At 29.2% G+C, this 23,765-nt stretch overlaps 1 protein-coding gene across 2 annotated transcripts in view; it reads right to left on the bottom strand.

Annotated features, from left to right (window-relative positions):
- The window catches only part of Uck (Uridine-cytidine kinase), a 97,720-nt gene that overhangs the window by 9,659 nt on the left and 64,296 nt on the right, over positions 1–23,765 (bottom strand). Inside the window, exon 7 of one of the 2 annotated variants that reach the window (XM_035351431.2) lies at positions 910–23,717. The exons of the other annotated variant lie outside the window; for it this stretch is intronic. Within the exon in view, the coding sequence (XP_035207322.1) occupies positions 23,617–23,717 (101 nt within the window). The 3' untranslated portion in view covers positions 910–23,616. Of the gene's footprint in view, positions 1–909; positions 23,718–23,765 lie in introns of those variants that run through there. 2 annotated transcript variants of the gene reach the window in all.

The raw sequence follows: 23,765 nt of genomic DNA, 5'->3' as shown, positions 1-23,765 counted from the left end.
ATAAATATACTATGATTTATCAGTTGTCTTAAATTTTAAAAACATAGTATTTAACCTTAGGTGGAGTATACCACACAATTAGAGTCTGGGTATACCCATACGAGTATACCAATATATCTGGGTATACCCATATGGAATTGAGTGCCAACCCAGCAGGGAGATCCTCTCTGGCATCTCCCTGCTGGGTTGGCACTCAATTCCGTATGGGTATACCCAGATATATCCGGGGCAGAAGCCAGCTCTGCGGTTTAAACCCAATTAGAGTTGCTCTCCGAAGTAACCCGACTCCCGGGAGATCACATCAGAAGGAGACCTAGCAGCTATGGGCCTTGCACCCACTCTGGGTAATAGCCCCTGTCTAGGGGTACTTGCTGCAGAGTCAACCTCTGGAACACTCACTCCTATATGCCCCATTTTCAAACACCCACAGAGTGCAGAATTCAGCCTGGGCTTATCTTGGCTCGCTTGCAGCTACTAAGAGAATCTTTGTTCATTTATATGCTTAAATTCAGCGGACTGTATCGTCTGATCTGAGATCAACAATGTTTTAGCTTATTTCATGGCAAAGTTATACATGAATAATTGCATATAATTTCTCAACTCATACTTTGACACAACATTTATTGATTTAAAGCAAATTTCTCTAAAACTGAATAAAAAATGGAATGCATTAAGAATGCTGTTATCTCAAAACCTCACATATTTACCCTTACGTTTGTCCCTATTTAACATTAAATTTACTGAATTAAAAAAAAAAAAATAATGAAATTGGAAGAGAGGATTAAAAAAATGTCATGAATTAACTAAAGGACTAATATAAACTTTTGTTAATATAAAATTTAACAGTTGATTGACTTAGTTTGCTTGTTATGATATGTTGAAATAATTTAATATGAATTACATTACACATAAACCACACAAATGTTTATTTAGATATCACAAAATTTACTACAGAAATAGTGTTACAAAAACAATATGAAATATTCACTTCACATGTTTCATATTTATATTCACATATAAAGGAACTAAATACTGTATATAAAATCATTAACTTATAAAAAGCATCAGTATAAAATCACATCACATAATACGTGATGGGTTGGTTAAGAAAAAAATGTGCTGGCATGATTACTGATTGTGTACTACAGTTACAAATACTCGGAAAAATTCCAGGTAAGCAATATTTTAGAAATTTAAAAAAAAAAAAAAAAAAAATGAAGAATAAGGAAAGATATATAAGATAGCCATTTTGACAGTAGTTTTAAATTGTATTTTTTAGGGGAAAAGATACTTAGATACATTCACAAATTTCTAGACTAATTAAAATAATATATATATATATACTCAAATTCATTAAAAATCTCAGTTACAGAGTTTTTCCATTTAAATCATGCCATAAATTTCTTATTAATTTTTCGTACAAAAAATTTCTACATGTAATGCTTTTATGAATCGGCTTTTGTCATAATTTTCATTACTATTTTTGAATAGATTTTTACTCTAAAAATTTTAATTTACCTTTTCATTAATTGTAGAATATTTGAATTCACTAGAAAGTTACCAAACGAAAATTTTTTGAAACCGTTTCTCAGTCCTAGTTCATGAATTCACCAATTTCATTATTTCTAAGTTTAAAAATTGGTCAAAAAAAAAAAAAAAAAAAAAAAAAAAGGAGGGGCCTATTTGTTAAGATGTTTTTGCCAGAAATACAAAATCATCTCATCCATTACAAAATATCTGCTCAAGCAAAAAAAAAAAAAAATTGAAACTATATTACTTTTAAGTTTAATGACAAGTTACATATTTAGTTCACTGTCAATATACTCAAATCACAATAATGTTATTTTATAACATAATTCTCATGAAATGAGAGATGAGCTAATTTATATTTAAAATCAAATATTTTGATGCCAAAAGAAAAAATACCACAAAATAGTTCAGCACAACCAGTGTCTAATATAAATAGATTACAAACTGCCACAATTTGTAAACTTAAATTAAGCATTTATGCTTATAAATATAAAACTGATTACTGAAATAATAAATCAAACTGTACGGAATGCTGTTAGAGCTGGCCCTTCCCAAAGTATTAGTTACAAGTGATTTGACTACCTGAAAAAACGATTAACTTTTTTTTTTTTTATCAAACTTTTAACCTATGTATGAAAATTAAACTCGAAAAGCTACACTATTCATAGATCAGCATACAAATATCACATAAATTGATATCTCACAAAATGAAGAGTAACAATGAAAAGCATTGAGCTAGCTAAGTGTTGAAAAAATAAAACATAGCACAGCAAAGAAAAAGTAAAAAATAAATAAGCACTAAATTCCATAGTGATATAATACTAAAATATAAGAGAAAACTGGTTCTAATTTTAGATTACTTCTTGCTACCATTCAAGGCAGGCAGATAGGCTTCTGAAATAGACCTTTTTTAAAATTTAACCGGACAAGGTAAAGCACATAAGGTCTGTCTACCTCTTAGGTAGAGAGAAGAAATAATATTCAGCAGGATCGACACACAGTCTAAAAAGCATACAGGGCATTTGTTTTTGTAATGTTTGATAACAAAACTAAAGAACTACAGATTTCTTCAGTTTTGTTACCAGATTACAATAAGTTTACATTTTTCTTTTCAAAATGCATCATATTCTTAATTTGGTAATCTGCATGAGACAAAATAACCAAAAGGCTTTTTAATTTTTTAAGAAATTCAAGGCCCAATAATTATAAATTACATTGTGAAACTGATATTACTTTATCAAGACCATTAAATATATCTAAGAAACAGAGCAAAACAAATAATTTTTATAAAAGCTATTTGAAAAATGTTAATTCTTTTTTTTTTGAGGGGGGAGGGGGTAAGTTGAATTAAAAATTTTATTTCATTATTAATGATATTAAATGATACTATTAATCAAATAAAAACATTTACCAAAATTTTCATTTAGGAGCAAAAGCAAGTGCTTATTGGGTGGCATGTTACCATACAAATTTAAGAAATGAGACAGTCTCAAAATATCTGGGAATTAATACATATCTCTCTGAGAAATGCTATGCTGAAATTCTCTCTAACGTTAAAATTACAAACTTAAATTCTTAAAAAAAAAATGTGAGAGAAAGGAACACCTGCCACATTACAAAAACTTTTGCAGAATATAAGAAACAGAAGTGTTATTTCAAAGCATAGAATTCTGATACTATTCAATTTTTTTCTAACATCAGAGGACTTAAATAAATTCACTCTGTACACAGACAAAAACCAAATCTAATAATTTCCTTCACGTTGCCTAAAAAAATGCTTATTGAACAGAAAACATGAGATGATGGCAAAATCTGGAAGAAATAAATCTCAAATCAGTACTGAAAATAACTGAAACCTTTCTGTTTCTCAGTTATCAGATGATACATCAAATGTAAGGAAATTAAATTTCACTTCATTCTTATGCACAAATCAAAGAAAAGTTGATTCTGATAATTTCTAATTTCTTTCTTTCATTCTTTTTTTGGGGGGGGGGCAGGTAAAGTATACAAAGGTAACATTGTATTTTTTTATTTTATAATTTTTTAACATCATTATTATATGTCTTACAGAAAATATTTTCTATATAAATCATGACTTTTGAATATGCATGCAAAAATTTCACTTCAAAATTTCCCTCAGCTAGTTTAAAGCTTAATGATCATAAAACACATATAATCTGAAATAATATGACTATAATAATCTGAAAATGTAGAATTAAGTATGTTTCCACTACACTGATTCCATATATTTGGTAGTAAAACTTAACATCTTCACCAAAAAATACAAATATTCAATAATAAATAAATAAATGCATTTAAGCGTGTGTATACATAGCCATACAAACAAATTATTCAAATGCTCCTTACAGGCTGTATATTTAGCATGATAAATTAAAAATATTTTATTAGCTAAATGAGAAAACTTGTATGGGATAATAGAGGTAATTTAAATTCACTGCTCCAAAAATTATATTACAAAAGATTTGCATAAATCTAAAATTAACTATATTGCTTACTTAACTTCAATAACATCTTCATATTACTATTTTCCCACGACAAGAAATTTCACCATTTTGCCATTATTTGCAGCCATTATTTGGTGTTGTTAATAAGTACTTTAATATGAGAATTTATTGATGAAATTTTACAATCTAGGAAAACTAAAGGTATTAAAATTGCAAAGTATAAACAAAAGAAGTGTAACAATGAAAATACAAAGTTATCTCAAATGATATCTATGATGAAGTTTACTGAACCAAGCAATGATTTAAAGTTTATGGTGTTTCTCATAATTAATAAAAAATAATATTGAATCAAAATTTCTAAATATGTTTGACAAAAAGTAATATAAAAATTTAAACTATATTTCATATCCTAACAGTCATTTGATATTATACAAAATTAACTCAAAAATAATAGAATCATCTGCATAAAATGTTCATATTATGTATAATATGCAACTTCAGTATTTAATTCATCATGTAGTTGGGACTACAGGACTGGAATTGAAAGAAATCTGGTTAGATTTCATTAAAATTTGATTGAGTAGTTCCTTTTCTTTGATTTAGATTTCATTTAATATACCACATGGAAAATATTCATAATATAAAAAAGTCAAATTTTTATGACTTACATTAATATATAGAATGAATGCCAAGATTTTCATAGTATATTGATATTCTCGTTATAATTTAATAATTATGGGAGATAATAAATGTAAGAACACAGAAGAAAAATATAGTAGCGGTTACTGTTAAATATGCAGGTTAAAATAAAATCAAAAAGTCATTAAAACCAAATAAAATTATTCCAGAAATTCAGCTGCAAGTATCAGACAAATTCCAGTACCAGATTTTCTCTTAGCAACTATAATGTATGCAAATGGCATTTGAAAAACTACAAATTCTTTACCCATCAAAATGTCATTTAATAACGATTTTATATTGAACAGAGTTGTCTGAACAGTAAAACATCATTAATCATTATCAGTAATTAAAACCACACAAACATCAGCAATTTTAAAATTAGCACTACTGGGATTCTTTAAATCACGGTACAGATTAATTTCAACAAGACAATTTCATTTTTCAAATTCAATCTTAACCCTTTCACCGTCCTCTCCTGTCCAGGAAAATTTCTCCCCAGCGGCCCTTTGTTTTTCGCAGCATGTAATGTTGTTTTCTCAGTACATACATAACTTTCGTAGTGGATGAATTTAAATTAATATTAAGTAAAATTATAAGGAAATAATGCATAATGGAAAAGCAATAATATACCATCTTTTTCTGAAAATAAGACATCCTCCGAAAATAAGCCCTATCGTGATTTTCGGAACTTTTTGTAAAATAAGACATCCTCCGAAAATAAGCCCAACGTGATTTTCGGAACTTTTTGTAAAATAAGACATCCCCCGAAAATAATCCCTAGTTAAAATAATGTGACAAAAAGAATTCGTTACAAAATGCTGTTGATTTATTAAGTATAAGTAATAATATGTTTAGCTTTCCTAATACTCGTATTTCAAAGAAATGTTTGAAACAAAATATTCCAAGAAATTAATTGTTTACCTCTATAGTTCGTTTCAAATTAATTCTTGGAATTTATCTTAACCAGTTAAGCATTTGCCCCGAGAGAGATACGTTCACAGGAAAGGCATTGTCATCCGTTAGCATCGGCAGACTCTCGTCGGGGTGAAATTTGGGCTGAACCATAACCTCCAAGACACATACGACGCAGCGAACTTTTTTCAACCCCCACAGAATGAGTCGAAAATCAAATGGGGTGATTGATGGGTTACTCATCTTCTCAGCGGTATCGCATTAGGATCACAGCAGGGCTGTTTCAGGAAAGTAAAGGATGGGGACACTTTCTTCCAATAGCTACCTCCTCAACATATCTTATGAGATCCACAACAGCTTTCTCTCTTTCTATTAACAAACAAAGGGATTTGAATGCTATCCTTTTGATTCTTAATGATTCAATTCTTCTCTTTTGTTACAGGCCATCAAGAAATAATAAAACAAAATTCAAGGACATTTCAAATACTAGCTAATGCCCTTATTTTTACTTTATATAAAGCTTTTTCTTGACAATTAAAAATTACATTTACATTGTAATAGATTGCAATAGATTTGGGGTTGGGTGCAGGAAGTGAAAGTGAGGTTGGATGCAAAGGGAAAAATATCTGCTCTAAGGACTACACCAGTCTTTGTGTTTTATGTTGCCCTTTAGGGGGTCGTTATTCACCATCCTTCAGTGTGACAGGTACGCTCTTCAATCTGATTTGAACAGAACTTCTAAATAGGCTTTCACAGGTGGTGAAAGGGTGAAACAAATACTCTGAGCCCAGTTTTAGACACAAAAAGTTTACCTTTGGATGTGAAAAATGGCACGAAATGTTTGCGTTTTTCCTAATGGCGAACTGGTTAAAAATACAACATAAGGCAGCAGTCTACATTGAGCGACAGTGCAGGTATACAACGTTCATTCATTTCAGTCTTGTAAGTCTGATTATTTCCTCATACGTAATTTTATTTAAAAATAAAAGTAAAAAATTTTTAACCCCAGTTATAATGAGTACAAAACGAAAGAGCTATTCCGTCGAGTACAAAAAGGGAATCGTGGAAGACTCCAGGGGTGTAAATCTTGTAGCATTCTGTCAAGAGAAGATGCTGGATCTCCGTATGGTTCGTAAATGGCGTGCAGACTACGATTACCTGTGTCAAATGGTGGACCAAGGAAATGAGAAAAAACGTAGAGTTGGATCAGGTCGGCAGCCGTTATTTTCTGAGTTGGAAGATTGCATCTGGGAATGGATTGCAGGCAGGAGAGCAATGGCTTTGGTTGTGCGCAGGGCTGATATTCAAAAATTTGCCCTTGAAACAGCAATTGAATTTGATACATCCACAGAAGAATTTAAAGCATCATCACACTGGTTGGACAACTTCCTTAAACGATATGAACTGTCTCTAAGGAGATCAACAACATTGTTTAAGCTGAAAGACAATGAAGTTGTTAAGCGTGCACTTGCGTTTAAGCTTTATGTTGATGGCATCGATTTTTCGAAATACCAACTCTCCAACATGATTGCTATGGATGAGACTGCGGTATTCCTAGGCCAAGGAGCTCAAACGACAGTTCACCACAAGGCTTCTTCATCAATTTACATTTCTTCTACCAGTTACGATAGTGCACGTGTTACCTGTATTTTGGCGATTTGTCTAGATGGCAAGAAAGTATCGCCATTTTTAATCACTAAAGGTAAAAAAGACCAGATTCAACGTGTTTCAGGAATTTATGTCATTGAAAGTGAAAAAGCCTAATGCACCCAAGCAGTTATAAGAAAGTGGGTTGATTTTATGCTGCCACCACTGTTGAGGGGTCAGAATAGAGGTTTACTAGTTTGGGATTCAGCCAGTACTCACCGCGCTAAAGACATGAAAAACTTTCTTGCTGAGAGGAAGATTGATCAAATAATGATTCCGGCAGGAATGACTGGTTACCTCCAGACACTTGACATTGCTATAAACAAGCCATTTAAGGATCATTTGCAGATGGAAATCAATGAATATATTGAAAACAGAATGGTGAGAAATCGTCGAGTTAATTTTGTAAAATCAGGCTTACAAGAAGTTGTGAATTGGGTAAAAAATTCATGGGACAAAATAACTGATAGTGATGTTTCCAATACACTACGAACAGGCTATTTAGACAAGAAGTACTCATTTAATGATACCTATATCGCAAGACATGAGAGATTCGGACCAATGATTCAACAGGAAATGGATTTAGAAGAAAATCAGAATATAAATCAGAATTTTATTTATGACGATGTTCTAGAAGAAGATGACATGACTGTAATTGAATAAATTTAAATTTCTGTATTCTGTGTAAAATAAATATTAAATAAAAATATATAAATATACTTTTATTTTTGCCTTCCCCCGAAAATAAGCCCTAGTGCGTATTTTGGACCAAGGAAATGAGAGTAAAACAGTGACCAAAAAAAGAAAGTAAGACAGTGTCTTATTTTCGGAAAAAGACGGTATCTGCTTATTACTAACAGCAGGATTAATTTGATAACATCTGATCCAGGCGGTCCACTCCTCCCATTTTGTTCTTGTAATCTTTTACAATTATTGGTTTTTTACAATTATTTTCCGTGTTTCAACATCAATCATCGAGTTATTATGGACTGTACTCATCAAACATATATCCTTCTTGTCTTTCTAATTCACAACCTCATTTTTTCTCTTTTTCTGCTGAGTAGACGTTGAAGATTTCTCACTGTCTTCTATCTTATGTAAAATGGTGCAAATATTCATAAAACCCGGGAGAGGATTCAATTAGAAATAGAATGCCTGATTAGTACTGCCCTCTAAGAAGTATTAGAAAAAACAAAAATAAAAACTCAAACAAGTAAACATTTAGAAAGTGTTTTAAACGTTTAAAAGTTTTAAAATGTAGAAGAATGCTTGAAGCATGTTACGGCCACCCTGCAGAAGTTTCACTTGAACGTGCTAGACACGTTACAGACGACGGAGAGGTTAAAATGTGTTCTTGAGGTAATTATGAAAATTATAATTTCATTAGACACTAAATTTGTTTGGTTCAAATTTATGAATATATTCACAAGCTACTATTCTGGCGCAAGTTAGAAATTTTTTTGCACATCTAAGACCTACTGCTTTTTAAATTTCTTTCTCTCTTTTTTTAAAGCCCAAAGGGGCAATTAGTCCAGAAGGGCTATTCATTTTGTTTTGGCATTTTACATCATAGAGACATCAAATTTTGAATAACGTACTCCTCCACTTGAATATGGGCATCTGGCAGCCCAAATTTGGAATCCCGAATTTGTTTTATTATCTATTTAATATTTTGTAAAACTTCAACGAATTTTTATGATTAACAAACTCAACAGTTTCAAAGTGAGAAATGGCAACACTGTAGGGGAGGGAGGAACTGCATTTTATCTCTACTGCACAAGCCCGTGTATCAGAAATTCTAAAGATAGGCTCTTTTTAAATATTTTGTGATATTGCTCTTGAACTGAATTTTATGGTTAAAGTGCAAGGAACATGATTTTAACAAATAAAGGTAACACACAGAACATTAAAAAAATGTCCCTTAATATAAAATCTTTTATTCCTCCCCCCCCCAAACAGAAGTAAAAAAAATTCTAATAACATAATGTTCTTTTTAAATAAACACACATTGTTGTTCATTGCAGAAGAGAACTGTGAAAGTACATTCTGGGACACATCTAAAAACATTAAAGTATGCTAAAAATTCGATAGCACAAAAAATTACAGGGTAAATAAATAAAAATTTAACAATTTTATTTATTTACTTTAATTTTAGTATTCTATCTATTTGTGAATTTGGATTGACTGAGTTGGGAAATAACATACAATCGAAGTTTCTTGAAAATGTACGTAAACAGACTTCAAAAATAAATCACCAAATTTAAGCATGAAATAATATCAGGTATGAAATCTGGGAATGAAGAATATATTTCTATTTTTGAATTCATTGAAAATAAATTTGTCTTGAAAAGATAGCATAAATAAAATTTCAAATTTATGAATATGATATTAATATGCAACAGAGGTAACACAAATTTGTTAAACAATTACTTCAATTCATTCATATCTCATTAACTGCAACTTAACACATTATGTATCAAACTAGCCAATATAAAGGCATTTTTCCTACATTTAATGTGAACTATAAAAACTGAATACCACAGAAATAGTTTGAATATTAAATGACTGTGTTCAAACCAGCAATTACTACATAAGGAGATACTAATTTACTTATATGCTATTTTAATGCTCTTATATCAGAAAATAATATGTTTTCAAAAGATTCAATAGCATATACATATTAAAAATGTAGCTTAAAAATTTTATTATAAGGTATGACAAAGCATTAAGTGTTCATTTTTTAAAAAAATTACCTTGCTTCTATTATAATAGCAATTTTTCATTACGAAGAGGTAATTTCATCAAAACATGATAGCTAAATTAAAAGCAGTTTGGGAACATGTACCTTTCCCAGTTCCTTTTGTTCTGTATTTCTTTATTAAGTTTTTTTTTCATAATGACACTGCATGCATACTGATTCCATAACTGGAATGTATAATAAAATGTTCAGGGTGGACCACCTTAAAGCTGAGCAATAACAATTTTTATAATTTAGAACCATATCATTTTACTACTATTCAAAATCAAATCTATTTAAAAAATTATGATTGTATCATTTTATTAAATTCAAAAAGTGTCAATAGCTGTAATAAAAATATTGAAAGCTTTTTTAAAACTGAGTTTAACATGTGGAAATTTTCATTAGGGTACACACAAGGTAAAGCTACTTCTGGAACTAATTTTATATGATGAAAATGAAATGAAGTGAAATAAGTGACATTGCAAATAAAAAATAACTTCAAAATTCATTAGAATACTCAAAAGGTAAAGCTATTTCCAGAAATTTTTAGATGATAGAAATGAATAAAGTGAAATAAATAAATAATACTGCAAATGAAAAATAACATAGTAAAAGATAACTATAAAAAATATTACATACACATACACTTGCATGAAAAATTTTATTGTGTAATAAGAACTGGTAATAATTCCATATTAACAAATCACATGATATAAAAATCGGAGGTTTCATATTCATATCACATTTTTACATTTTTGCTTTCTGCTCACAACTAAAAGCATTATGTATGTAATCTTAACTTTTTGCTAGCATGGAGAAAAAATCTATCACAAGATAAAAGTATACAGGACATTACAATATGCAACATTAGCTTTACTTAAGAAAGCCATTACAATATTTGTTTTATACATGCACCTTCTACTTTTTGAAATTTCTATCATCACTTCTAGTTGACAGTTGTTACAAAAATTTTAATTAACATAAATGTCTGAAATCCTATCCTCACCTTCTCAAATTACGAAAAACAATACAAATTTAAAAAGAAACTATGAAGAAAACTTATTTTATACTTAACATTTTCAAACCTGATGTTTTTGATGTCAAATTTTGCTTTCTCACATTAGCGGAATATACAGCACAATTTTTTTTCAACAAAAATTAGTTTTTAGAATATTATTCAGTATAATTTTTATACATAACCATTTAATGAAATACTTTTTACTATATACCTTAAAAATTAGTTTTTGTTTTATAATTAATAGTATATCAAATGATAAACAAAATTTGTTTTATAAGATGCTTCTCCAAGCACACAAGTAAATGTATTTCAAAACATTCTTTGGAATATAAGTACTTATGTGTTAGTGCAATGACATTAATAGAAGTTACCAAATTTTGAAAATGTGCCAAACTCTTAAAAACCACATGCAAGGCCATTCTTCAGTTTCCACAAGCTCTATTTCCATTTGTATTCTTTGTGCCCTATTCCAAGATCCAGTTTTCATAAAAAAATAAAATCATGATTTTTTTAATCATAAACTCAATTTTTAAATGCACATTTGTGTGAATTACCTTCAGTGCACACTTTGTTAAAATTCTTGCAGGAGTACAGTCTTTTGCAGCAAAAACTACTAAACAGAACAACTGCTTTGAATTTATTCTTAAAGCAATCACAATGAAATTTCCACCGAACGAAACAAAATTTGGTTATAAGTTGGTTTAGATTGATTTTCAAGATAAATACCTAATGAAATATGTATATAACAGTACAGATGTATGCAGTAAATATTTATTTGCAATTAGAAGTCATCATACTTTCTCATTCAATTCCTTGCTATAAAAATTATTTAACTACTTAAGACGGTTGCATTAATATGCAAGAACAAAATATAAGTATTATTTTTAAAATTTCATAATGTTGTTCACTCGGTAACTATTACTGCCTAAACATAAAGCCCAGTATTGGGAACTATGGCACTAAATGCAGAAAATAGATTACCAATTTCCCATACCAAATGCATCATAAATGCTTTTTACAACTGACAAGTTAAGCATCAGGTTAAAAAACAGTTCTCGTGTTCACTTCTAACATACTAATACATTCAGCATTTAAAATAGCAGACAATGGTCACTTAAAAAAAAATGACAATGATGTACTCATTCATTGCCAAAAGAAAGTGCCAAAGTGATGATAAGTCATTTTTTCTTCCCCATCAAATTAAAAACAAAATCGCAGTAGCCAGTATAACAAATAGCTGGCATATGAAATCAATTTAATATATAATATTATAACTAATCTAACATGCAGAACAAATTGCCAACAACTTAGTGAAGGTGGGAAAAAAAATCAGTTAACTATCTAACATCTCAAATCTGCAAAATGTTTAGAATTATTCATTGCATAGTCAATTAGTTCAAAATCTAGCTCCTAAGATGGAAAGAATCTATTAAGAGCTAGATTTGAACTATCTGACTATGCAATGAATATGTTTAACACAAAAACGCACGCACCCAACACTAAATCATTAATCATAAAATCTAGGATTCAAGGAAAACTCAAAAACACTTTTACTGGCACACCAAAAACAAATCAGTGGTGAAATGCAATTACTTTGAATTAATGAAAGACAGATGAAAAGAAATCTAACACATATAAAATGTAAAGATATACTCTAGGAATAAGCTCACAAGTTTTAGAATATTATAAAAAGCAATTTAAAAGAGTGGTTTCATATTCTTATATTAGACAAGGAAAAGAAGGGGGGAAATGTGTGTGTGACATGGTCTCACTCAGCTGATCAATGTTTATAAGTGTTTACCTACAACATTATGTATATTGAAGTTTTTGATTAATTTCATGAGTTGATTTATCTTGTAAACTTTACTGCTCATTGCTGCCCAGAGTTATATTGTAAAATAAAATAACTAATCCACATTGTTTAGTCTTTATTAGTCCAAGGCGCATTTTGTCCAGGACTATTAATTTCATTCTGGCATTTTGTGTTGATTTACTAAAATCGTAATTTCACTTTTCAAATTGTTCCAACCAAATATTATCGTCCTGTATTATATTTAAAGAAATTAAATAATGAAGAATCTGCATAAATGTATGTACATTTCTCGCATTGTGATAAAACAACGATACATAGAGCCATCGAATTTTGAATAACGTAATCATATTGCAAATATGGGCATCTGGAAGCCCAAATTTGAAATTTGGAATTTGTTTCATTTTTGATTTCATATTTTGTAAAGCTTTAATGAATTTTTTATTAACAAACTCAAGGATTTCAAAGCGAGCAATGGTAACATGCACAGAAAAAAACATTTTTATCTCCAGAGTACGAGACTGTGTATTGGAAATTCTAAAGACATACTCATTTTAAAATTATTTTGTGACATTGTTCTTGAACTGAATTTTATGGTTTAAGTGCAAAAAATACAAAATGTTAAAAAAATGCCCCTTTGGACGTAATTTAAAATTTGAAACTTTCAGATATTTTAAAATTATTTAATTTCATTTAATCTTATCACTAAATCTCAAAATGTACACAAGCTTTAAAGTTGGATGTATTCTCTACTTTTTAATTTTCCCATTCTGATTTCAATGCAATTCATATCATAGTGAGTTTCGCTTGTTCGATTTGTATGAGAATCAGGTGCTTATTAGTGTTTAAGAAAAAAAGAGGCATCTGTAGTGTCATAATGCACGGCAAAGCATGTAATGCTAAATAAATAAATAACAAATAAAAGAAAAAAAGTGTCAAATTTGCCCAGCAATTTACTCAGAAAGAAAGAAATTTTTAATGGGCTCTTCTGAAAATAAGATGCTCAACGGAAGTTAATGACAGGTGAAGGAATGAACTGGGCTGAACGAACTCGTAAAAGACTAACCCTCTTCTTTGCAGCTATTACAAGTGGAGATCTGAAGCTGAAACCCCTACTAATTAAACACTCAGACTTGCCAATTAAATCCAGATCTTTTAAAAAACAGAATTTATTAAATCAAAGTTGCCCGCCTTGTCGAAAAAGAACTTAAATGCTTCGGCTCACACAATCATTTTGCAAAATACAGATAAACTGAACTGATAAAGACTTGCCAATGAAATTTAAGCTATTGCTTGATAATGCCATTGGTCATCTAAAAGATATGGAAGAGGAATTAAACTGTAAAAATGTTTTGAAGTCTGTTCATTTTCATCTGACAAGGGAGTAAGAAAATTTTTGAAAGACAAGTTTGATGTTGTGGAAAGTATCACACTTCATAATTCAGAAGGCAAGGTTAGAAGTTTTTCAAAAAGGATGATTCAACTTAAAAAATTCTTTGCTTTACCTACAACAAAATGAACTTGAGGATGACAATGGTCTAGAGGTGGATGAGAAGGATGTGGAATAGCTGCTAAGAACATCAAGATGAATTCACAACAAAACAACTGCACTCTCTCTTTGAACAGGACATGATAAACACTAGAAGGAAGTATTTTCTATGGAGGAGAAGGAAAATACAAAGAAATCAATTCATATTGTGATCACTGAGCAATTTCTGAAGAAGTAAGAAGAGGAATGTTTCACAGCCAAACAATGGCATCCCAATCAAGCTAAAATAAATACAATGGCAGATTTACTTAATGACAATGCTATGCTCTATTTCAGAACTATCCTACGTCTTCAGAAATTTAATTATGCTATTTCTCAGTTGTGGACTAGCCTCAGAAAAGGATTGAAATTATCCCCATAGCCTCACAATAAGAAATGCCCTAGAAGGAATTACATCTATTATGTGAGGCACTACAGAACTATCAAATACATATTTTTAATGTAAATTTTGGTTTTAAAATATGGAAGTTATTAAAACGGATATACGTCTTCATATCATCATTTTCAACAAACATAGAAAAACTGCCTATTACTATTACGAGTACTTTTGTATAAGTACCAACATACATCAGTGACAGAAAAAATACATAAATTAAATGTATAGTATAATATAAATGTTTAGTTCTGCATATAAAAAATAGAAAAAGTTTTTTTCCCTCTAAAAAAGTGCTCAAATATATATGGCAATTGGTCAGAATATGTCTCCAACTCACAAGAAACGCTTTCATTTAGACACACAAATTTTTATGTTTTCAGGATCAAAAGTATTAAAATAGTTTACTTAATTACAAGCTAGAAACACTGTGAAAACAAATAAGGCTGACCATAAAGCACAGCAGTAAAATAAAGCAGAAGGAAGACAAAATTAAATTCATAAAATTCAACATCCATACTTCACTTCCACAATAACAATACCAGTAACAAAACCATAAAATTTTCTTGCATGTTTCTAATGTTATTTAAAAATAAATAATAAAAATTAATAAATAAATAATTCACTTGTACATTTAATAAGTAAAATGCAATATTGAAATTTAGATATGATTCATTTGAGATTGAAAATTGCATATTAAGATAGTACACTAAAAATTTTTAACCTGAATAATGAACAGAATTTCTCAATAGTGCTTTATATTGAATGGTTACAGTGGAACCTCAGATCACAAACAATTTGGTTCACAAACAAATCATCTGAACAAAAAACACCTCAAATGATAAATAATACTGAATTGGCTAACACTCAAGTTGGCAATAAATGATTTTCAAAATTGTTTTGCGGTAACCTTAGATATGAAATCAATTAAATATCTAAGAAATTCTAGAAACATCATTTTAAAATTTTCTATTACTTAATTCCTAAGTGACTCACAGCACCACGAATTTGGCCTGAAGGAAATTATGGCCAGACTGTGTTGCAGGAAGATCCTGATGAAATTTATGTCAGACATTTCATTGCTAAGCAAAACCATGGGTTTAAAATAAACAATGAAGACACTGAAAAGTTGTTAGAGGATCATAAAAATGAATGCAATGAGAAAGAACTAAAACAGCTTTAGAAGTAGCAACAAAGGTGATTGCAAAGTTAATTATTTCAGAAGAAAAGCAAAGAAGACAACATGAACCTAATTCTTTGATCTGTGAAATCTGAACAAAATTGGATTAAGATGCAAAGTTTTATATAATGATATCACTCTAATAAAGCAGCAGTATGCTACACTTTAAGAACTTTAAATGCTAATGTCATGTCTCACATTAAAGAGATCTTAAAATATAGACAACAACAAATCACACTACAAAAATTTTCATAAGGCTGAAGTACGCTCGAGTGAAAGTAACAGACAAAAAAAAAAAAAAAAAAAAACTTACCCGATGCTTTTATAGAAGGTCATTCTTTATTCAAACAATAACATCTCTTCCTTTTATCTGCCTCATCACCTTTCACTTACATTTTCCATTTTCCTTTGTATGGGTTTGATAAAATTAAATTTTCGTCTACTTTATCTATTTAATATAGTGTTTGCCTTCTATTTTTCATTATTTTTTTAATCCGAAAGAGGCTTCATCCCTGAAGGACTATTGTTTTCATTTCGTCATTTTGCACTGGTTCACTATAAATATCCATTTCACTTTTCAAACTGTTGCCACCAAATGTTAGAGTCCTACATTATATTTCAAGAAATTAAATAATGAAAAATCTGCATAATGTATGTACATTTCCCGCATTGTGATAAAACAATGCTACATAGAGCCATCGAATTTTGAATAACGTAATCCTACTGCGAATATGGGCATGTGGAAGCCCAAATTTGGAATTTGTTTTATTATCGATTTCATATTTTGTAAAACTTTAATGAATTTTTTATTAACAAACTCAATTTTTTAAAGCGAGCAATGGCAACATTGTAGAGAAAAACATTTTTATCTCCAGTGCACGAGACTCTGTATTGGAAATTCTAAAGATATATTCAATTGAAAACTATTTCGTGATATTGCTCTTGAACTAAATTTAATGGTTTAAGTGCGAAGAACGTGATATTTAATAAATAAAGGTAACAGACAAAATGTTTAAAAAACACCCCTTTGGACATAACTTAAAATCTAATAGCTTTCAGTTTTTTTTTTTTTTTTTTTTTTAAATGAGCTTGTGCACAAGGTGCTGTTCTAATTTTTAAATAAGCAATCATCTTTGGGTAGAAGTGAAATTATCTATTTTATATTAATAGGTGTGGGCTAAATAGTTTTTGTTTCCTAACATTTCGGATGATAAATAGCCTTCAAGAAGAAATTATATTCATGAACCAAGGTTTCACTGTACATACAATGTGTTTTTCTTAACATAAAAATGTTTAACAAAATGTAACACAGTTTGATGATTAGTCTCATTCAAATAGTTAAGCAAATAGATAAAACTGATAGCTATCAAATAAGATAAAAAAAGTATATTAATTTATTATTATGAATGTAATAATTAAGGTATAATGACATATATATATATATATATATATATAAAGTGTAAAAGTATCCAGAAAACTTACAAATGAGAAATAGTGAAATGAAAAAATATTTAATTAACAAACTATTAAAATTATCACAGAAAGGTATTTATTAATTTTTTGTTTCTCTCAGGAAATTTTGTAACTAATTCACAGCTTATTTACTTTTATAAGCAGTTCATTAGCAATAAGTATTTAAATATACATTGCATGCCATAATAAAAAATATGTGAATTGCTACTTTGACCTTTCAAAGTACACAGAAATAAAGACTGATCTTTTTATAACAATGCATACACTGAAAAATAAAAGTAGACAGTTGTTTTACCATATGCATAATTTTATTTTAATCCATTTCAAAATTTTAAAATCTTATTTTGTTAAATATCAACAAGCATTACGTGAGGAAATAGATTTAATATTTGAAAATCCAAACAAAATAATACTCTGAATTTTATGCAACAACTCATGCCTAGCCAATGACAGAAGTCACAGATGCAGCGTTAAAATAGGAATGATTACACCAGGTGATTAATCTTCATAACAAAATATATAAATAAAATCGAATAAAATAAAGATCATATTCATTTGCACTTTACAAAAATTTTAACATTAAAAAAATTTTAATTTATGGCAAGTGTATGTGATACAAAGATTGTTAATACTCCCAATTATATAGTTATATAATTTAAATAATCCTTTAAAATTAGATGATCATGTTGTGCTCAGAAAACTAACAACAGAAAAATATTCTGTCTTTATGTCTGGACTGATAAAGTAAATGTAAAGGCGAATAAAATTTCACATGAGCTGTTATTTTCATTTATAAGTAACTCTATTATAACTGGATAAAACCACATTTAGTAAATTTGGCACAGGCTCGCAACCTTTTAAAAATGTCAGAAATCTAGGACCAGCACAGCCACACTGGACAAGAGAATGAAATTGCAAAATTTTTAGAATTTAGAAAAGCAATGACCAGTATAGGAAAAATAAAATTTTTGAAATTTAAGAAAGGTAAAAAATTTTTTGAATTTAGGTAAGCATAGGGCAGTAGAATTTAGGATCTGTAAAGATTGGAACAGATGACAAAGTGTTTACTGCCGGCCCTGCATGTACAGAATTCACAATCAAAGCTTAGCCAATTTCAAATCATCTTCACTATGATTTAATTCAACAACTTTTCCATACTAAATAGTGATTTAATTCATGCACTGACTTATTTTAATAAATTTTTTTCATATGTTAAAAGTTTTTAATTTTCATAAATTTAGATGAACAAAAAATCCATTTTAGAAAACTTATCAGTGGCTTCGTGTAACTTTTCAATGAAAAACTGGGCAGGTTGCCAAATGTAATTATAGCCTTTTGATTTAAATATGCATATAAGATTCAATAAAAATCTGGTTTATGTTGCTACTTAATTCATTTACTTGGAAGCCTATTGTGACTATGAAAATGTTAAAATAAAGGGAGGGGGAAAAAAAGAGGTTGTCACAACTATTATCTCTGCCAAATAAACATTAAAAAAAAAATGTTTGCTTAATAAACACTTAAAAGAATCTTCAATTATGTATTAGCTTTCTTAAAATAAAACAACATACAAACACCAAAATACTCTATCTGGTGCAAATCTTCAAATGAAGAAAATGATTCTGAAAACCAATTAATCCCATGTTTTACAAACAGATCCAAATTATTATTTAACATGACAAAGGCCTAATCGCACCCCCCCCCCCACAAAAAAAAATTCAAAGCTAATTTTCTGTCTGATGGAAAGGATTTAAAAAAAAAAAATCCATAAATAAATAAACAATAATGTAAATTTTTACCATAACTTATAATCATACTCATTTATACTTACTCATTATTATTATGCTATATATTTTGTGTTATATATGCATAAATTAGATATATTCTATTCCATATGAGATAATATAATATATACAATTTACAAAAAGACTGGTTTTGAAGCTATTCCCTTTAACATCCGAAGTTGAGTATTATTACTTCCACTACATGCAAAACTTATCTCATCAAAATAGCAGATGCTGCCATAGATAGATATACACGCTTACTTATGTATAAGTTTTTAGAACAAAAAGAAATTATTTCTAATAGATTGTCCTATCTGAAGAAAAATGTGTAGATTTAATAAACTGTGTCTTATACATTTGGTTACTTTCTAACAACAGCTCTGCCATTTGTTAGCCACAGTAATTTGCTGTTCAAGTAACCAAATACATATATATTTCATTCTGTATCTTGTATGCCTTTTCAAAAGTTGTTCAAAATACAGAATTAATTATATATGCCTATCTCAGTAAACATGTTATGAATGGCCTATTAACTTAATATATACTTCTGTTTAGCTTTCAGGTTCTAACGATTTGGAAATCAATATTTTTTATGAATTTCTGTTAAAATGCTTATTGCTTTCATTTCCAATTAAAGAACATTCCTTCTCCATATATTTGAGAGAAAAAGGGGAATGATTCAAGCATTGAATAAATATTATTCCTAATAAAATTTTGTATTTAACAGCTACAACAATGAAACTGAAATCCTAAGTTACTCATCGAAAAGTGGTCAAAATGTATGGCATATGATCAGAAATATCGTTCTGTGACTCTACATTGGGCCACTAGAACTGACCTACTTAAAAAAAAAAAAATCTAAAAATCTAAAATCAAGTAGATTTCAGTTGAATGTTTATTATACAGAAATAGTGGAACTCATTTTCTTTCTCCCCCCCCCCCAATACAGTTTGAGACATCACAAGTTTGCATAAGTTAACATTTCTCATCACAAAAACAGTTTAGTTTCATATTTTTGGGTTTTACAATCATACATATACATGAATGAAAACTTCTTCATTCCCATTAAACAAAATCAGTTTTCACATTTCGCACCGCAAGGATACAAGTTTATGTCAGTTTTCAAGTGATAAAGTCAACTATAAAAAAATCAGGATTCATGTTAGCACACTAATTTTTGCAGTACTAGAGAACATAAAATTCTTCTGGTGATGTAAAAGATCAATTTTTATGTATTCATTCAAAACATGTTTTGAAATCTGCTTCAAAACATATTTTGATCTCTTTAATAAACACGGTTGCTAAACATTTTATTAGATTCAAAAACAGATGATTGCATTAATACATACAAATGAAAAACCTTTACAGATTTGAGTAACTGACACTGAAAGTATACAGCATTAGAAATAATATGTCACATTTATATACAGTCAAAAGTCGTTAATTCGGACACCCATAATTCGGAATGATCTATAATCCAGACATCAAAACTAAAAACTTTCTGCGCATGCGCCACGTTGACACATGCGCAGAGGCGTTCACGCGTGCGCGTAAGACCTTTTACGACTGCGCATATGAGTGTGCGCAAGTGCAGAATACGTTTTCGCGTGCGCATTTTATGTATAATGGACGTATAAGCTAAAATTATCTAATTATCTATTTCAGTTAATGTTGATGATTGCGTTGTTCCTTAATTTTCGAATTGCATCCGGCTTATTATTTTTTGCAGACTGTAAGAGCAACTTTATAAAAGTAAGCTTAAACTTTCGATTATATCAAATAGAATTTCCGATATATATTTGTTAATATGTAAAGGATCTAAAGCGAAAGTATGTTTTGAAATCCTAAATCTGTTTATCAATTTCACGCTGCTCGGCGGCGGGCGCCTAATGAATTGGAAGTTGATTTGTCAGTACTATCCTTATCTTCAGCACAGATGTTTTTATTTTATTTGGCTTATAATTCCTTACCAAATGTAGTATTTCATCTCGATATGCTCCGTCTTTGATATGACTTAAAACAAGTTCCTTGTCATTATAATTCGCTTCCGATAGCGAAGAAAAGTGACAGAGGTTATTGAAAACAAAAAAATTTCGATTGACAAATTAGTCGGTGTTCTTGACACAGCAATTATAGGACTTGAACGGCGGAACTTTGTAACTGAACAAGAAATTATGTCTGTTTAATAGAATTAAAGTATTATCACATGAAACGAAGCAAAACTTAAAACAACTTACATTGAAAGAAATGTTTAATAAAGTAAACAAATAAATATTAAGCTTTTTTTTTTTTTTTTTTTTTGTAAATTTTGATACCCTTTAGATCATAATTGTTCTTTATTTCATAAATTACGGTTTCATATTTTTTATTTTAGAATTTCTGCATGCCATCTTACGAGATTTAAACTGATGATCTATAATCCGGAAAAATCGATAATCCGGAATCGCCGAAGTCCCGACGAGTCCGGATTAACGACTTTTGACTGCATATATATATTGTGATTGAGAAAAATATACAAATAAGTTTGCTACTTACATATGGAATAAATGATTTACTCAAGATTAGATTAGGCTATTAGGTTACTTTATAGAGCAATATATTCAAAGGCCATCTGACTCAGAAGGGATACTTTCATGGAGTCTTTCCGACTAGAACTGGCTAGCATTTATTTTGTGCATAAGAAATACCATAAAACCCATACAGTGAGACCATTTAGTTCCTACATTTAAAACCTGCGATAAATTAAGTTCACAGGTGGAGTGCTGCACCTGTGAACAGACACGTGACAGAGTGTTTGTGCACATTCGGCATGAATGTGCATTTCTTTCAAATTCAGGAACCAGGAATAATATATACATTCAAGACAATCTACAGATTTCGGTTTTTCCTCAGTACATATAACATTTAGACTAATGAAACAACTTACTATTCATTTGGAATATTATTTGGAATGTTCAACAGAAGTGCATGTAAGAAATATCTAAATAAGTTGTACATTAATTATGATGATAAAAAAAAAAAAAAAAAAAAAAAAAAATAGACCACTTATGGTGATAAATATTTCATTTAGTTTTCACTTTTGAAGATTTATTTCATTCCCTAGGAATGAATTTTTTGATTAAATATTTACTTGCTCAAAAGACAGTTACCATAAGCCAAGCATAGAAAATAAGAATTTTAATAAATAATCTAATCTTAGCTTAAAAAATTTTCAAAATGATTATGTTTTTCTATCTCATTATTTAACATACATTTTATTAAATATTTTCTATTTATTGCCACTTTTTTCCATAGAAAGTGGATGATTTCTGCATACTTAATCTGCTGATATTTAACTTTAAAAATTACAATATAGTTTTTACATTACGTCATAATGAATATGAAATAATGAGAAAAAGAAAAAGAAGTTCCTTTAAAGGTATTTTCAAAGACTTTCCATAGTCTAAACATTCTGATAAGGAAACACTTTTGGTCCCAAAATAACTGCTAAAATTTTAAGGATTACATCTTTTGTTACATGGACATGTACTCCAAAAATAATAAAGCCACTATTAGAAAACTGAATTAACAAGGAATTTTTCTTCCAGTATGAAAATCGAAATGGCAATACCTCATATTAAATATTATATTGATAAAAAAATTGAGAGAATAAAAGAATATAGAAATACATTTTCCTCCACAAATCAACAAAACTGGATGAAACTTTAAAAATCAAATGGAAATGAAAATTAAGACAGAACTAATACTGAAAAATATCAGAACTTGAACAGATTAGAAAAATATAATTAGACCAAAATTAAGAACAAAATATTTATTTAATCTCCCATATATATTTACTTCAGATTACAAATAAATAAATAAATAAGCATTTATATAACCAGTATACAAACATTTTTTAATTTTGGGAAATATTAAATCTTTGAATAAATAAAGTAAATCAAAAGCTAAGGAATGTAATTAAAAAGGAAAAAAATTCTTAAGTATATATCAAATTAAAAACTTAAAAAAAAAACCTTCTCCTGAGAAGGATTCTGTCCCATTCATCCTGGGGTATGAAGCAAATTTCTGAGTATTTATGAAAGATGAGCACAAAATTTATTTATTATAAACAATTGGTAAAAAGTGTCGGCATTTTTCTTTTTTTAAGAGTATCTTATCTTCATAAAAAATTAACATTGGAAATATATTATTACATGATCATACATAGAAAATATCTTGTACTAAATACATACATCATATCAAGATTCAATGATTAATGAATGCCAAAGTCATTAATGCAGTAAAAATTACAAACACATTTGGTAACATACGAACAATTGCACATTATCAAATGGCTGGTCTAATTACAAGAATCATTAACTCTTAAAAATTAATATACAGCACACATCATGCAAACAGTTCATATCAAGCTTGGTCACCAAATAATTAACACAATATACATTTACTAATGCATATCAGATAAGTAATTTTGCAGGTTGAATAATGGAGTCTTTCTCTTTAGAGGAGGACTGTCGAAGTAACTCCTGGATGTGCTTGACAATCAGATCTATAGCAACTGGAAAATAGGGGATGGGAAGTGGTAACTATATTGGTTGTTTTTTTT

Source organism: Stegodyphus dumicola, chromosome 9, assembly GCF_044657685.1.
Source record: "Stegodyphus dumicola isolate Sdum_Otavi_A_Nest chromosome 9, ASM4465768v1".
NCBI classification, from domain to species: Eukaryota; Metazoa; Arthropoda; class Arachnida; order Araneae; family Eresidae; genus Stegodyphus; species Stegodyphus dumicola.
Note: the sequence above shows the minus strand (reverse complement) of the source record. Positions and strands in the feature narration are given on the sequence as shown.